The 18173-nt window shown below is 48.3% G+C and overlaps 1 protein-coding gene across 3 annotated transcripts in view; it reads right to left on the bottom strand.

Annotated features, from left to right (window-relative positions):
• Positions 1-259: 259 nt before the first annotated feature.
• The window catches only part of LOC115533713 (protein FAM126B), an 87912-nt gene continuing 69998 nt past the window's right edge, over positions 260-18173 (bottom strand). For 2 of the 3 annotated variants that reach the window (XM_030344346.1, XM_030344347.1), the window contains exons 10-12: positions 17568-17724; positions 16781-16966; positions 260-5129 (exon numbers count right to left, since the gene is read on the bottom strand). In XM_030344346.1, the coding sequence (XP_030200206.1) occupies positions 4366-5129; positions 16781-16966; positions 17568-17724 (1107 nt within the window). In that variant the 3' untranslated portion in view covers positions 260-4365. The remainder of the gene's footprint in view (positions 5130-16780; positions 16967-17567; positions 17725-18173) is intronic. The other variant, XM_030344348.1, reaches the window with a different exon arrangement.

Genomic DNA, 18173 nt, shown 5'->3' with positions numbered 1-18173 from the left:
CTCCCCCACGCCGGGAGGAAGGAGGGAGTGATGGTGGATGGACTGCAGTGATGTCCCAGCGGTCAGCAATAGGTCCATGGGTCTGAGGCATCTCAAAGCACTGGCTAGTGCCTCACCTTCAACGCTGGTTGCATGCTGAGGCTGCGTTAGATTCTGTAGTTAACATGGATGTAATAAAGTGTTCTAAGTCGTAATGTGTACTTTGCAGTAGTGCATTGCTCGTCTGAATCACATGAAAAAATCAACACAGACACTTGACTCCCATACGGCACAATATTTATTCAACAATATACCGATTATTTAGTCTCTTTCATCTTCAGACTGCTCTGCGTTTTTATTTGTTTTTTTATACCTTTCGATTTTAATCTCTTTTGTACATTTGTTATTTACAAGATTTAAAATATGTCATTCTTTCTATTTATACAACAGACAACAGTACATGGTGCTCTACTCATCTTTTAATAAACCATTTTTTTTCTCATTCCATCAAGTCTCTGATATCAGAGTGACCGACATGGACCTGTGTTACCCTCACACCCTCCCCCTCCCTCCTCCCGTCACTCACCACCGAGGCCCGTTTCAAACGACGCTCCCTAGTGGTGGCGTCTTCTAATTACAGCCACATGCAGGATGGTTGTACAGAATGACACACAAACATCACACCGGGGGTGGAGAGGCTCCACCGTGGGATTGGGGAGCTACAAAGGACAGAGTGCACTGGATAAAGGGAGAAAACTAACGAGCAGGAGAGGGGGAGAGCTTCTTCCTGCGGTTCATCTCCCACGCTGAACGAACCTGGCAGAACAAGTGAGTGTTGCATAGAATCACTGGGAGCCCAGCAGAAACCCACCCCCCCAAAAATAGATCTGATTGGTGCCGACGTGGTTCATGTATAGCTTCAATAAACGGTGAAATCCTGAGACCTTACTGACCCTCACTTATATATGAATACATATATATCTATGTATATCTATATCTATACACATATATATACACATATATGTATACATATATACACATACATATCTACATACATATATATATCATTACACATATATAAATATATATATATATATATATCTATATATAGAACTATATAGATGTATATATACACACACACACACACACGTATATATATATGTATGGTATCTATATATCTCTAAATATCTTTAACATTTGAAAGAAAAATATACAGCTGTACCCTAAACCTTTATATAAACTTTGTTAAAGAAAATAAAAGCAGTGTTGAAGTACTACTCAGACTGAGCCCTGCATGGAGGGTGTCTGCACATCTATATATTAATCACATGGATCAGAGGGACAGAGGAGGTGGATGAACGGTGGATTAAAGTGCATTATACCAAATAGCGAAACAAAAGCACACGTTTGAAGAAACACATGCAGGACGGTAAACCCCCCCGTCCGACCAGCGTCAGGCGGGCAACACAAGCAAACACCTAGGAACCCTGCCTCTGGCCTGGTCCGCCATGATGTGTTGCGTCCTGGTCTTGGACCACAGTATTGAGCAGGGGGGGGGGGGGGGGGGGGGGGGGGACAGGTGACCAGGGGGTACAACACAGCAGAATACAGCAGATTACAGCAGAATACAGCAGGAACGGGGGGGGGGGGGAGCACGTGAACACACTGAGGATGCAGGTGTTTGTGTACCACAGCATGTAGCTATGTAGGGTATTATTTGATCGCTCTCTCCCTCCTATTCTCTAACTCTCTAAAGGAGGAGCGCGTGCCTTTGTGTCTCAAGCACACACACTTACAAACTAACGCATGCACGCCCACCCACACTCTAACGCACGCAGCCTTAACGTACGCAGACAGACATAAAAACGCATGCACACATCCTAATGCAGCCACACCCGGATGGATGCACACACCCTAATGCACACCCCCTAATACATGCACACACCCTGGCACACTCACACCCTAACACATGCACAATCACACCCTAACACACACACACACACACACCCTAACGCACAAACACAGCCCAACACATGCACACACCCTGACGCACACCCTAACAAACAAACACCCTAACGAACAAACACACCCTAACACATGCACACACACACACACCCTAACGCACGCACGCACACACCCTTACATACAAACACAACCCAACATAAGAACACACACTAACACACGCACACACACAAATGCATAAACACACCCTAACGTATGAACACACCGAGCACACTGTCCCCCTGGACCCCAGTGGCAGCAGCAGTGACCCTTCACTGCAGTAACTCTTCCCCGCTGACTTTTGTTTACGTAGAGAATGAGCCTGTTTAAAGCCTGTTTAACGAGGACTGGACCTTGGATTGTATCAGTGTATCCTGCGTGACCTCTGACCCCAGCGCTTTGTATTCACTGAGGTTCCTCTTAGCACCCAAAAATAAAAACTACCGCAAGAGAACATGATTGCTTTGAGAAAAGGAAATTGTACATCGAAAACAATTCCTCCAGATCGGTGGAATCGAATATTGATCTGAGGACCGTGAATGACGTTTGTGACCCTCACACATTGAGAAGATAAACTGACACATAACAGCACAGAAACCAAAACTCATAAGTCACGCATTGGAACAGCTAATGAAAAGATTTAAGGAGTAAATGAGTAAATTGGCACATCTGTTGGAGACCAGGAGAAACTACTTCATGTCTCAATCTAGCAGCCATCGTCCTGGCTCCGCGCTCAAGCAGAACAACAAAGCTGCGCACAAGAAGAGGCATTTCAACGAGCTCTGAAATTAACCTAAATAAATTGCACTTGTCTTATAACCAAATAAAAACAAATAGTAATCGTTCACAATTTAAACTAGAAATTAAATCTACACCTATAAGCAGACAGTTGAAGATAGAGCAAGTAGGACAGACGTGCTATTAGATTGTGTATTTTAAGTGGATCCAAACAGAATTTAAACTCTAGGCACAAAATAAATGAACTGAATTTTTCCACAAACCTATTGAACATCGTCATTACAGTTTACTCTATAAAGGGGCTGTTTAATGGTGGATTAATCTGAACTCATGTCCCACCTCAGACAGAACAGCACTGATCTGAGTGGCAGGTGATGTGTTGCACGATGAGGTAGAACAAAAACAATGAGCATCCAATCAGGGCGCACAAAACACTGGATGGACGTTGGAGTGAACCCACTGTTCAGAGCCACCAGGGGGCGGTATACTGCAACCCTGAACCCAATTTTCAGAGCCACCCTGAACCCACTGTTGAGAGCCACCAGGGTCGGTATACTGCCACCCTGAACCCAGTGTTCAGAGCCAGCAGGGGGCGGTGTACTTCCACCCTGAACCACCAAGGCATTTTATTACAGCAAATGATAAATTTGCCCCTTGAAATAAAGTAAAGGGAACTCAGTCTCCCTTAGAATAGCTAGAGAGATACATGTGTAGATCTGTTCGGACCAGGACTTCACATCCTAACAGCAAAAAATCAAATAAGTAGAAAACATTTATGCTTAAAAGCAAAAAAAACTTCAGTCGTTTCTCTACACAAATGAAAGTTATAATTTGAAACAAAAACAGGAAACAACCAGAACTATGTTCTTTGGATTTCAGTTATTTGACCTAATCGTTTCAATTCCCACATGACATCTGTCTGCGGTTATGCCACTGGTAAAAGAAAATGAAACGTATAATCACCCATAAAATCAGAAGACTTTAAAGATGTCACAGGGACAGATTGCACTTGAGTCCAGGAATGAGCGAGTAGGAGGAGAGAACGAGCACACGTCCACACACACCTTATTGCTGAATCTTTTGGGCCAACACCGATTCAGTCCGCAACGTTTAAAATTCGGACACCAAGAGCAGAATCATCCAGCTTGCTCCTCCTCCTCTCTGTATCTGAATGATGACCCCTGCCTCCTGTCCCCCCAGTCGGAACAATGGGAAGAAACCAGTGATACACACGCCCACGACGAGGATAATGACGGACATGTTGGACTGGTGTGTGTGTGTGTGTGTCTCTCCCTCCATGACCCCCGCGAGCCGTCCAGTCAGACGGCAGGAAGATGAGGAATGGTTTTCAGTTGGAGACTGACCAGTGTCCATGGGCAACGTTCACCCTTTCACCTGGGGATGGGCATGTCTTCTGTCAGCAAACAGAAATACACAATCCAGGCACACCCAAATATATAAACAGAACCACACACAGAAACATCCACACATAGACAGACTCTCTCCAACACACCTCTTAAACACACAGTTCGATTCCTCAAGCGACAGGACCAGGTAGCTCAGAGTCTGTGTGTGTGTGTGTGTGTGTGTGTGTGTGTGTGTGTGTGTGTGTGTGTGTGTGTGTGTGTGTGTGTGTGTGTGTGTGTGTTACACCTGGGATATGATCTGCATGTTGAAGCTGGGCGAGCGGGACTGGGGCGTGAGGGGCGCCCCGGCGACCAGGAGGTCCTGGTTCTCCTCCGGCCGCACAAGGTGCTCCTCCTTCAGGCTGATGGTGGAGTGTCGCCGGGACCCCCCCGCCTTCGCCCCACCAGCCCCACCCCCGGACGGCCCCTCCCCCGCCTGCCCCGCCCCGTTCAGGCTGAGCTTCATGCAGTCGAAGGACTTGCTGGAGGAGGTGCTGGCCGTGCGGACCAGGGCAGGGCCGGCCGGGTAGCTCAGGTGCTTCTTGATGGGGCTCAGCTGGATGGTGTCCAGCGTGATGCCCGCGGGCGGAGACTGGCGCCTCAGCTGCTGCTCGAACGCCTCCTTCTGCTGCTTCTCCACCTCCTTCTGCTGCTGCTTCTCCACCTCCTTCTGTTGCTGCTTCTCCACCTCCTTCTGCTGCTGCTTTTCCACCTCCTTCTCCCTCTCCTTCTCCTTCTCCTTCTCCCTCTCTCTCTCCCTCTCTCTCTCTCTCTCTCTCTCCCGCTCCTTGTCCCGAGACAGACGGGCCGTCACCGCCTTCTTGATGCTGCTGCCGCCGCCGCCCAGCCCCCCGCCCTTCTGGCTGCTGGCGCGCCCGGCCACGCCCCCGGCCACGCCCGGCTTGGTGGCGCTGGGCTGGCTGCTGTTTGACGCCCCCGAGGAGAAGCCCTCATCGGGGTCATTGAGGTTGAACGAATCTTCGCCCCCGCTCATGCCGTCAGCGTCTGTTTGAAGGAGGGAAACACACACACACACACACACACACACACACACACACACACACACACACACACACACACACACACACGGTGGTAAACACAGCTAGTGTGTCTCATCAAGCATGGACCATGGAGCCACAGACCCGCCATCTTGTGTGAACCCGTGCGAGGTCATGTCATAATGAGATCAAATCTGAATAATAAAACCATGAAGACATTCCAATACACAGCCAATAGTTTTAGATTTCCTCAAATGAATACATTACTACAATATTGCCACTAGAGATGACTGAACACCTTGAGCTTTAGATCATTGGAATATATCATGACACAAGGTTGTCAAGGTTGTCTGAGTAAGCGAAAAACGCTTCAAATGAATCACAACCTGCTGGGGGGCATTTTGCTACAAGGCTGGACAGCATTTTACTTAATGTGCCATGTTAACATGTAAATAATAATAATTGCTACAAACACTGAAACTGGAGAATATTCCATGAAGCTGCATTGTACATAAAGTTAGATAAAAGGGTTTGGTTAAAGAACTCCACATCTCCTGTCATGCGACGGTGGGACAGGCAGGCCGCCAGGGGGCGCCAGATGCAGTCAGAGCAGACAACACAGAAGAAGACATGCAGGTGACGTAAGGGTGGAGGACGCATGCTCTGTATCTCAGTGTGCCAGGACTAGGCCAACCTCTCCTGCTCACTCCCTCTTGTTCTCCCCATCCCTAGCTCACTCCTCTCCCCACCTCACTCTCCCTTCACCTCACACCCCCTACCCACCTCACTCTCCCACTCACTCTCCTTCTCACTCTCCCTCTTCTGTCCCCTCAGTTCTTGATCCGAACCAAGCCTGAATCCTTTATCAGTCAGGCTACCAACTATGCTATGTTGTTGCCCATCAACAAAGTCTGCGGATGGCCTGAAGCAACATCTCTCTTCTCCTTCCCCCTTCCTTTCACACACTTGAGAAAACCAAATTATTGGGTTATTCGACTATGATTGGATTTTTAAGATGCATGTATACACCTTAGTCTGGCTGAAGTCTGACCGAATCGGGTTTCTCATTAAGACCCCTTGATTATTCGATTGATAGTCGCATTAATCGTGAATGTATACATTCAATCGGATTGGAATCAGAATTTGTGTTCTGCGCATGCTCGAGTTTTTTTCCCAGGGCCATGAGCTGGAAGTAGAAGGAGATGATAGTTGTGTTGTTGTCGCCGTCGGAAAATGAGAAACAGCGATTTATTTAAAAAGCTGGCGAAAAAGATGAAGGAAGCCGGTGTCGTGCTCGTGTAGTTACCCCCTATAAGAAGTGTATCCCCGGCCGCGGGAGCGTGCATGCATCCAATGCATGCACGCTTTGAATTCAGCCCCGTTCATCCAAGGCTTAATCAAGTACATGTTTATTTAAATGTTGGTCATCAACAAGGTTGTAGAGTAGTAATTTCGGACACATCTGTCAAAGCAAATGTTTTTTTCTTCCAATGTGTTTACGATCTCTATTCATTCATTGCGCCGCTGCCAAATTGACAGCTGTCTAATGAAAACAGCTTTCTCGTATGCCACCTGAGTTTGTTGTTGCTGGTGACGTAAATACGTCAGCCAGTGGCTCTATTAAAGGTTGGGTATGGAATTCGCTTTTTTGGCCATTTTTGCAAAATTACTTGAAATCCTTATCATAACCCGCTTACAGCCACTGAGTTAGAAGTACTGACATGAAAATTAAACAAGTCAATCATCTGTGGAACGGGCAGGGCTCGAAAAACTCCAGCCAATCATTTCCATTGCCACCGAGTTGCATTGGACAGTAAGTACGTCAATCAAACGGTCGTACTGCACTCCCCCTCCCCCGCGCGCGACCCCTTCGTGCAGTACTCGTGACCCAGAGCAAGCTCCTGTTTGTTGTTATCCTGCGGTAGCTACTGGAACTAGTTAATCCACATTTGGACCTAGCAGTAGAAGACACTTTCCATGGCAGACAAGACGCCACCATCCCCACCACCACCACCACCACCAGCAAAGAGAAGGAAAACTCTTTTTCAGAGAGTAATTGATAATAAAAACACTGAAAGAGAAAAACTGAAATCAAGAACAATCCTAGGCGCTGCTTTCGAACGTTGGCGGCAACTGAAGGACGAGAAGGGTCTAAAAACCGATGCTTGTGTGGCGGTTGACCTAGTTTCAAAGTTTATACCGTTTATACTCGGTAATACCGGTGTTGAGGCGAGTGTATTACTCGATGTGAAAATGTCCACACCGCGGCAACCCTAGTGAAAACCAGGACTTCCAATACAATTATATGAAACAAACAAACATTTTCTAAAAATAGTAATGATTTATGTGACCGTTGAATGTTTATAACATCTGGTGCAACCATAGCCGCTGGAACGTATTCTCATGTGCTGGAAAAAAAAAAATCAGCCTGCACTAGACTCGCAACTCGTTACATTGATAAAAAAATATATAGCAGCGCAGCTCAATTACACCAGTGCATGCGCGCACAGTTGAAAATCGATCGTTGTGTTCACTTCATTCACACCATGGTTCACATCCAGCTGCTCACAAAACAAGTTTAGCGCACCAACGCTCCCCTTACACTTTTTCATATAACCTTTTTTCAGCACTAGGTCATATGAGCATTAAATATATGCTGCGTCTCAAAATGCCTTGGACAGCAGCGAGGATGACTCGCTTTGCCACGGGCCGAAACAGTTCGGAGCGACCACAGCCAGAGCGAACACAGCGGGGCAGAGGAGTGTCGGGAATAGTCTTTGGTGTACACATCAGTACGGCCTATTTGCACTACTGTTTAGTGGCAATGCAGTGTTTTATTCTATGCCTTTTTATTTTCGTATATTATTTCAATGAATACAATTTATTTATTCATAAAAACAAGATCTGGTCCTCAAATCTTTTTTCCAAATATAGGTCGTCTTACAATGGGGTTTGTGTTTATATTCGGACCAATACGGTACAGCGGGCGCTCACATGACGTTAAGCATTTCCTGGTGCATAATGTGACGCTTCAGAACCTAAAATCCCGTTTCTCCCCGTTGACACGGCAACACATAACCGGCGTTTTCAGAAATCTCCACTTTGGCCGGAGTTTTTAGAAATGATCGTTTCCTGTGATAAGACAGGGCCTCGGACAGGGGGTGTTGCAGCACCCCCAGCACCCCTACTTCCCGCGGTACTGGGTGCAATTTACAGCTGAATGTAGTGCCATGTTGTTAAACGACAACCTACGCTAGCCTGGCTCGCTCTCGCGCATCTGTTCGCGCTCGTGCATGATTGCGCGTCCAGGTACTTGGAATGGGTGGAGTCAGAGTCAGCGTTGAAGGAGAGGGGGTAGGACCATTTTAGTTGTGTATTTTCAAAATCTGCTGGCGTTTTGCAAATCCCATACCCAACCTTTAATAGAATAGAATAATCTTTATTGTCATTGTACAAGACAACGAAATTTTGTTTGGAGCAGTCCTCCTCCAGTTGCACAGTTCTATAAATAAAATAAATATATACATACTGTGACGCCCTGCCCCTCTCTCTGCCTATTGGTTGTGGGTGGAGATTGGGAAAGGGCGTCAGGCCAATTGGCCACACCTGTCGATCCTAGGGATCCAGAGATTTAAGGGCTGGGTAGCCATGTGTTGAGACTCTTTTGCTGCTTCTAGGCTGGGCGCTGGGCTCCGTCTTCCACCCGCCATGTGGTTTTAAGTATCATCCCTTTTGTTTAAATATAATTGCTTATGTTTACTTTAACGAGTAAAAACGGGTTACTAATAAACTAGTTTCTCTTTATGTCATGTGTGGACTCCCTTTGTTTTGCCACTACCTGACCCGGTGTGTGACAAAATGGGGGCTCGTCCGGGATGTTTAGTTTATTAAGGGTCATTTGGTCAAATTCAGCCTGGATGGTCTGAATATGGTTTGTGTGCTGGCATTTGCTTTGTGTTCCTGTTAGGAATTGTAGTATTGCATTAGTAAAGTTGTTTGGTTTCAAAGGATTGATTGGCTTATTGGTAGCACCTGTTGAAGCCAAGTCAGTAGCTGCCAGTGTTGGGAGTTCCACATGTGACTTTTGGATTTCAGTTTTAGGAGGGATTTGGTCGGTGGAGTTTGGAAGAAGTAGAGCATTGTGTCCTATGTTTTGTTTTTTTGCTGAAAGGTTAGTGTTTTGGTTGTAGTCAATAAAATCAAGATTGGAACTTTGAGTTTGGTTATTGGGGACAGTCTTGTAATGTGGTATGGAACCATGAATCCCTTGTGAGGCTAAGAAGACTGGTTTCCAATAGGGGGACTGGTCTTGGGGAATTTTAGTGTGGCTGCAAAAGTGGGTAGAGCGGTTTTCTCGGGAGCACATCCCCGGTGTAAGAGAGGGTCGCTGATTGCCAGTTGCCTTTTTCTTCCCGGTGGGCTAAAGTGCATAAATACCCCCCATCAGTAGCGGCACGAAGACTAGGGATGGAGTTAAGGTAGTTATGGGGTCGCTAATGTCTTAGTTAGTCAGGGCTGGGGAGGTTCCATTTTGGTTTGGCTGTCCCAGACTTTGTTAGTGGTTCCATCTGATATTGTTTTTGTTTTTTTCTTTCTCCTATTCTATTTTGTGAGTGTAGGTAGTCCAGGTATGGCATCTACAGTGGATACATTTGTTGTCTCACCGTCAGTAGCACTACTGGATCAGTGTACTAAAGACCAATTACTGCTAATTGCTGAGAAATATGAGATTGAGATATTGGATAAAAAGTTAAAGGAGTCTGTTAAGGGAAGTTTGATGGCAGGGTTGCTGGAATTAATGCCATGAGCGAGGGCACTGGAAAAATGATTGTCCTAGACACCAGGGATTGTGAAGAGCTTTGTCTGGTTGTAGAGTTGTTTGGTATGGCGATGAATTGGTTGGTATGAAGATGAGTTGGTTGGTATGGAGATGAGTTGGTTGGTATGGAGATGAGTTGGTTGGTATGGAGATGAGTTGGTTGGTATGGAGATGAGTTGGTTGGTATGGAGATGAGTTGGTCGGTATGGTAAAGAGTTGGTCGGTATGGGAGAAGTTGGGAGTGGAAGTTGGGCATCGCCGTGTCTGTTGGTCAGTAAGCCGGACACAACTTTTAGGCCATGTACTGATTTTCGTAAAGTTAATAACGTTACGAGGCCAGATGTGTTTCCTCTTCCCCGCATGGAAGACTGTATAGATCAGGTGGGGTCTGCCGTTTATGTGACTAAGTTTGACCTTTTGAAAGGTTATGGGCAGCTTCCCCTGTCTAAGCGGGCAAAGGAAATTTGTGCATTTATTACACCTTCTGCCTGGAGAAGGACACACTGCTGGACCAGTACGACGACCTGTCGGACCTCAACGCCGTGCAGATGGAGAGCGTCCGCGAGTGGGAGATGCAGTTCATGGAGAAGTACGACTACGTGGGTCGGTTGCTGAAGCCCGGGGACGAGCCTTCGGATTACACTGACGAGGAGGACGTCAAAGACCACCTGAAACACGACTGGCCCGGCCTGGTCTCCTGTCAGCGCCTCCTCCTCCCTCCGCCTCCACCCCCTCCACCTTCTGGTCCCCCTCCAACCCCCAAGAAAATGTCTACCTTCTCACTACTCTTAATGTGCTCCTAGGATCCAGGTTGCTGAGTGGAGAACGGGGGTAGATGGGGAGGAGTGGACGGGATAATGTGGTGGGGCCCCTTTTCTGTAGGGGGGGGGTGTGACGCCCTGCCCCTCTCTCTGCCTATTGGTTGTGGGTGGAGATTGGGAAAGGGCGTCAGGCCAATTGGCCTCACCTGTGGATCCTAGGGATCCAGAGATTTAAGGGCTGGGTAGCCATGTGTTGAGTCTCTTTGTTGCTGATTTTAGGGCTCGGTAGCCATGTGTTGAGACTCTTTTGCTGCTTCTAGGCTGGGCGCTGGGCTCCGTCTTCCAACCGCCATGTGGTTTTAAGTATCATCCCTTTTGTTTAAATATAATTGCTTATGTTTACTTTAACGAGTAAAAACGGGTTACTAATAAACTAGTTTCTCTTTATGTCATGTGTGGACTCCCTTTGTTTTGCCACTACCTGACCCGGTGTGTGACTATATATACATATATATATATACACATACTTCATTTTTTTTTTCATTTTATCGAGTCTCCTCAGGAGCAACTCTGGAGTAACGATGGGTCACCATCGTCATTCCTTTCGATAGCTTATACAGACAGGGGACGCCACACCTCTCTGCCCGGAGAAGTCAGGGTTGGGCGTCTCGCTCAGGGACGCCTCGACACTCAGCTAGGAGGAGCCGGGGATCGAACCAGCAACCTTCCGGTCACCAGCCAACCCGCTCTACCTCCTGAGCTACTGCCGCCCTACCTACATATATGTATGTACCTGCCGGTACACACACACACACACACACACACAAAATACGTATATAAATAAAATGTTTTAAAAAGTCCAAGTCCTGAAGTGCAATAGTGCAATCATGTGTGTATGAGATGAGATGGGGAGTATCAGTGTGGCAATAAAGTGGGAGTGGAGTTTAGCAGTGTCACAGCTCTATGATATAAACTGTTTTGCAGTCTTGTAGTGCGGGCGGGCAGTGTCCTGTATCGTCTTCCTGAGGGCATGAGAGTGAAGAGGCAGTGTCCAGGGTTTGTGCTGTCTCTGAGGATGCCCATGACCCTCCGAGTACAGCGGGTCTGGTAGATGTCCTCCAGTCTGGGGAGCTGGGTGCCGGTGATCCTCTCAGCCGTCTTAATGATGCGCTGGAGAGCTTTCCTATTATCTGTGGTGCAGCCAGAGTACCATGCGGGGATGCAGTATGTGAAAACTGACTCGATGGCTGACCTGTAAAAGCTCACCAGCAGCTTTTGTGGGAGACATGCCCTCTTCAAGCACCTCAGGAAGTAAAGCCTTTGAAGTCCTTTCTTGGCCGTCGCGGTGGTGTTGACGGTCCAAGTCAGGTCGTGGCTGATGTTGACCCCGAGGTACCTGATGTTCTGCACAACCTCCACTGTCTCGCCGTCGATGGTGATGGGGTGATGGACGAAGGGCTTCGTCTTCCTCCTGAAGTCCAGGATCATCTCCTTTGTTTTTGCTGCGTTGACGATCAGGTTGTTCTCTCGGCTCCAGCTCACCAGGTTCTCTACCTCTGTCCTGTAGGCAGCCTCGTTGTTGCTTGAGATCCTGCCTACCACCATGGTGTCGTCTGCAAATTTAAACATGGTGTTGGCCTCGTGGGTGGGTTTGCAGTCGAGAGTGTAGAGGGAGAAGAGGAAGGGGCTCAACACACAACCCTGTGGTGCACCGATGTCTGTGGTCGGCCGGTGAGGTAGTCCAGGACCCAGCTGCTCAGGTGTGTGTTGAGGCCCAGGTGGTCCAGCTTGGTGGCAAGTTTATGGGGGGGGATGGTATTGAAGGCGGAGCTATAGTCTATGAATAGCATCCGCACATAACTGTCACGCTGGTCAAGGTGTGTCAGGGTAGAGTGGAGGGCTAGTGACACTGCGTCCTCCGTCGACCTGTTTGCCCTGTAGGCAAATTGATGGTTGTCTAAGGAGGGGGGGATGCTGTTCTTCAAGTGCCCCAGTACCAGACGTTCAAAGCACTTCATCACCACTGGTGTCAGCGCCACTGGCCGATAGTCATTGAGGGACCTGATGGCTGATTGTTTTGGGACAGGGATGATTGTGGCCGTCTTGAGACATGTGGGGACGGAGGCCTGCAGCAGGGAGGTGTTAAACAGGTCCGTGAGCACCGCAGTCAGCTCCGCTGCACAGTGCTTCAGAACCCGCCCTGGTACTCCGTCAGTTCCAGTAGCTTTGTTGGGGTTGATGTGCTGCAGGGTCCGTCTCACGTCGTGGGGGCTCAGAGTCAGAACCGGTGGTGAGGGTTCCTGCTGTGCCCGCGTGTTGTCACTGTTGTCAGTGCGGTCAAACCTGGCAAAAAAGCAGTTCAGGTCGTCAGGGAGGGATGGACTTTGAGCGTGTGTGGAGCTGCTGCTGTTGTAGCCGGTCACGGTTCTGATGCCCTGCCACACGCGTCGAGAGTCTGAGCTGTTGAAATGCTCCTCGATACGCTTCGTGTAGTGGTGCTTTGCTTCCCTGATGCCCTTCCTCAGAATGGACCTTGCTGTTTTGTAGGCCTCTGCATCACCTGAGTGGAAAGCTGCATCCCGGGCCTTCAGCAGACCAGTTACAGCGCCATTCATCCATGGCTTATGGTTGGGGAGTGTTAGTATTGACTTCTGTGTGGTGACACTGTTCATACAGAAGGTGATGTAGTCCAATACTGATGAGGTGTAGGTGTTGAGGTCTATGTGGTTGTTGTCATTGGCAGCCTGTTTAAAGATGTCCCAATCGGTATACTCAAAGCAGTCCTGTAGCCTGTCCATGGCTCCGTCTGGCCAGACAGTGACGGTGCGAACTGTTGGTTTGGACCTTGTTATGAGGGGTTTGTATGCAGGTGTTAAGTGCAGACTGATGTGATCGGATCGGCCCAGATGGGGAGAGGGGGACGCTTTGTAGCCTTTAGCAATGTTGCAGTAGACCTGATCCAAGATATTATTGCCTCTGGTCGGAAAGTCAATCAACTTGTGAAATGTTGGAATTACAGTCTTCAGCTTGGCGTGGTTAAAGTCGCCTGCTATTATAAACACACCATCTGGGTGGTTGTTTATCAGCTGTTGGATAGTGTCATGCAGACTAGCCAGTGCTAGCTTAGCGTTAGCTTGCGGTGGTATGTAAACAGCAGTTAAGAACACCACTGTAAACTCCCTTGGCAGATAAAACGGTCTGCATTTAACTGTAATAAACTCCAAATCCGGGGAGCAAAAAGTCTCTACAATCTCAGTTGTGTTGCACCATGAGTTGCACACGTATATTGCAGACACCGCCCCATTTATCCTTACCGGAGTCAGCTGTTCGGTCCGCTCGGTAAACAGTCCGGCCTGCCAGCTCAATAGCAGTGTCAGGGATGTTCGGATTCAGCCAGGTTTCGGTAAAGAAGAAAGCACAGCTATTTATCCTGTTTGAGTGAAGCCTCAGTCTGAGTTCGTCGATCTTGTTGACAATGGACTGAGCGTTCGCTATGAACAGGCTGGGCAAAGCTGGTCTATCCGGTGAGCTCCTTAGCCTAGCTTGGATGCCGCCCCGCTTGCCCCGCTTTGTCTTCCTCTCCCGTCTCCGTCTGCCCTGCTTGCTGCGTCGGCTCGTTAACCAGTCAGGCACCGATGTTCGGAGCAGCTCCTCCGGTATAGCAGGTGGAAGGGGTGGAATGTAGTTTATATCCCGAATATTCAAGATGTGATTCCGGCTGTAGGTTATGTTCGTTCCCAGTTGGAGGGGAAGGCTCACAGTACAAAAAGTAAACATTACAAAAAAAACACGAAAACACTAAAAACCAGCAACTAGAGGTAGAGCTCCGAGCCGCTGCGACTGTGCGCGCTGCCATGCCAACCCTTCTAGTTACCACTAGTTGAAATGGGTACAGCGCCACCTATCGTACAGGGGCATGACATGCTTCGGCCAATGAATTGATTTTCTCACCTCCATGTACACTCGGACAATTGCAGCTGTCCAATTGAGGAGCATAGTCGAACTAGGGCTGTAATCGGATTAAGCGGTGCATGTAAACGTACTGAAAGTGTTGGCAGGTGAACGTGAAGCTGAACCAAGGTGTACCAGGGTGAGTGTAAACTTGGACCAAAGTGTACCAGTTGAGGGTGATACTGGACCAAAGTGTACCAGGCAGAGTTCCAGTTGTCCGGTAATTACCGGTCTTTGACCGTAAAAAAATGAGGACCGAAAATTCTAAATGTCTCCGGTCAATATGACCGATTGGAAATAAGGCCCCGTCCACACGGAGCCGAAACGAGCGCAAACGTTTAACGCAGAATATTCAAGGCGCTGGTTCTCCACAGAAAAAAGTGGAGCGCATCAACCCATGCGCATTCAGCATGAGTGCTGTATACAAACATTCAGTCACGAGGAGATTCAACCTTTAAAATTGAGCAGAAATACTTTTGAATGTGTTCATTTGAATTGTGCTTAAATATGCTACAGTGGTCATTTGTTTAGCTAATTCATGTAAAACAATGAGGGTTTTCAATGTAGCGTAGCCTATGTGATAAAATAAATTAAACAAAATCTCGCTCAAATTGATCGCTATAGACTACCGTAGGTTTATGAACAAAACGGCGGCAAGCTAGCGAAAGCCGGCAGCAAGCTTTGTGGAGTACCGGTATTTAACAACCATGACGAATCAAAATATGATCACACACTTCTTCTTTATATAGCCTGCCTATACATTTTTTTAAGCGCAATATACACAGACAATATCCGGCCGATTTTTTTCCAATTTGACCGGTAAAATTAAACCTTCCCGGTCACATGACCGGCACAATTTTCTTCTAGCGGAAACACTGGTACCAGGTGAGTGTGAACCTGGACCAAGGTATACCAGCTGAGTGTGAATCTGGACCAAAGTGTACCAGGTGAATGTAAACCTGGACAAAGGTGTACCAGGTGAGTATAACCTGGACCAGGTTCAAAGGGTAACCAGGGGAATGGGAACCTGGACTAAAGGGTCAAAGTATACCAGGTGAGTGTAAACCTGGACTAAGGTGTACCAGGTAAGTAAACCTGGACCAGGTTCAAAGGGTAACCAGGTTAATGTGTCCCGTCTGGACAAAAGTTACAGCTCATTCCAATGGTGGCTTATGAAAAATAGTTTGCTCCTAGTTTCGGCGAGATGAAACTGTTATGTGAGGGATGGCATGGATGAAAGTATAATACAGAAATAACTGTTAAATCGGATAGGATGCCAGGCAGACACTGGGAACAAAGTATCTAAACTGAACTACTAGATAACGAGAAAGAGGAACAAATCAATTATTAAAACCAACTAGCAATTATTAATAAAATAATTGAACGGAAGCAAATTTTGAATGGCCAATGCCCGTTCCCCTCCTGCACGGACTGGAAGGTTGAATTGAATGTTTCTCATGCACATGCTGGAGGAGACGGGGAGGGAGGGTCTGATTCTCACTGAGCGTTGCGCTGGTGATCACAATATGGGAAAAGGTCTCTCCAGAACACACCACAAGCAATACAGGCAAGCGTCCGCACACAGGAACAAAATGGAGATAGACACAAACCCTGCAGTACTGCGAGCCACCACTGTGTGGCGACAGAGGAGCATCAGAGACCTGAAGTCTTCTGAAGAAGTGTTTTGGAAAACAAATTGGCCAGCAGAAGTTAAGCGCCAGATAAAACTGCTGCACATGCTCAGACTCCGCTTGCATACACTAGTACCGGACATGCTCAGTGAGTGACAGGGCCTCCTGGGGGGCGGGGTCAACCGGAGACCAGGCGATGTGATGACAGCAGGCCCATGCAAAACGGCCCGGGGTCCAGCTCTCCTTCACCCCCAGAACAACACCCGGGCGTGGGAGGGGGGCGGGGGAGCCAAAAGGCGAGGGTGAGTAAGACTCTGGGGAGGAGGAGGAGGAGGGCAGTCAGAAAATGAAGATCAGCATCGGGGTGCGGTGACTCTCTCCCAGGAGGAGGCCGGGGAGGTGCAGCAGCGGGCAGTGGGGGGGGGGGAACCGGAGGGAGCAGGGTGTGGTCCCTTGGCTCCGAGAGACCACGACCCGCCCCGCGCTGAGTTCCTACCCTCCAGTATGGCCGGGGGCCCCGTGTGGACGGCGCTGCTGCTGTAGTTGCTAGGGCGACCGGGCGGCCATGCCCCTTCCTTGACGGTGCCCGACGGCTCCTGCTGGTGGGCGTGGTTCTGGTGGGCGTGGCTAGGAGGGTGGGCGGGGACTCTGAGCTCGGAGTCACTTGAGAGGTCAAAATTATCTGGGAGTCAACAAGACAAGATGGGTTGACGCCTTTTAGTGCCCCCCCCCTTCGAGACAGGCCTCACTGAAGGGCCCCTCCATCTGAAGACTTCAACCCCCCTACCCTACAGCAGCACTGTGTGGACAAGAGGCAATCAACCAGCGGATGTCTAATCTAAGCATTTGGACCATTTCCTCCAAAATGTGACTCTCAAATGCATAGATGTTTTATATCACAAATCATAACTACGAGGAAAGAGGAACTAGGCAAGCAGCACAGAGCAGCAGGACACGCGAGTGTAAAGCAGGAACACACACTGGATGGTGCTGGTTCATCATGAAGCCTGTAGGATAGAGCTTATGATATAGAAACCAGTATACACTAGTATATACCAGGTACACCAATATATACCAGGGACCTAAACACACACTACAGGACTGTTGTTTGAACACTCTACACAGAGAAACACAGACATACTGTATTAAATAACGAATAGGACAAAAGGCAAATTACTCTCTCCCCTCCCCCTGAAACCCAAGGAGAGGTAATTGTCCCTTAAAGGGTTGGGCTGCACCTATCGCCCTGGACCCAGCACCCTGCTGTTGGAAGCAGGCCTTACCCTCTCTCTTCCAGCGGTGGCGGCGGATGGAGGCGGTGGTGATGGCGGAGATGGAGATGCGTCTGACGGTGGGCGTGACCTCCACCTGGAGCACCTGGCGGGCCCGGGGCTCGTCAGGGGCGCTGGCCGGCAGGGAGTTCCTCATGGCGTCCCCCACCTGAGGAGAGCAGGGACATTGTCAGCCCATCACTACTCATGCCCTCACTGAGTCAGCTGAGCTCTGGATCTGCCTGACAACGTCACAACGTCACAGCAGAACATCCACAACTGGGGAGTCAGAATAACTCTGTTACAACAGCGAATCACAACCCCTGGTACCCGAACATGTTAAAACCAGGCTTTCCTTGTGATTCTCTTCTAAAATGTTATTATTTTGTATTATTGCATTGTTGAAGTGAGCCTGAGACTCAAGCATTTCATTGCTGTTGCTTTAATTGTCGTGAATATGACACCATCTTGAAAAACAGCCACATTATTTGTTGAAAAATGATGCATCCTAAAATGATGCATTCAAATTTACTACCGATCTTCCGAAAAAAGGTTGGGAACCCCTGTGGTACACAACCTAGCTCCAGACCTACAACATAGAAGACCTTTCGGAGCGAG

Source organism: Gadus morhua, chromosome 20, assembly GCF_902167405.1.
Source record: "Gadus morhua chromosome 20, gadMor3.0, whole genome shotgun sequence".
In the NCBI taxonomy this organism is placed as follows: Eukaryota; Metazoa; Chordata; class Actinopteri; order Gadiformes; family Gadidae; genus Gadus; species Gadus morhua.
This window is presented reverse-complemented; position numbering and strand designations above follow the sequence as displayed.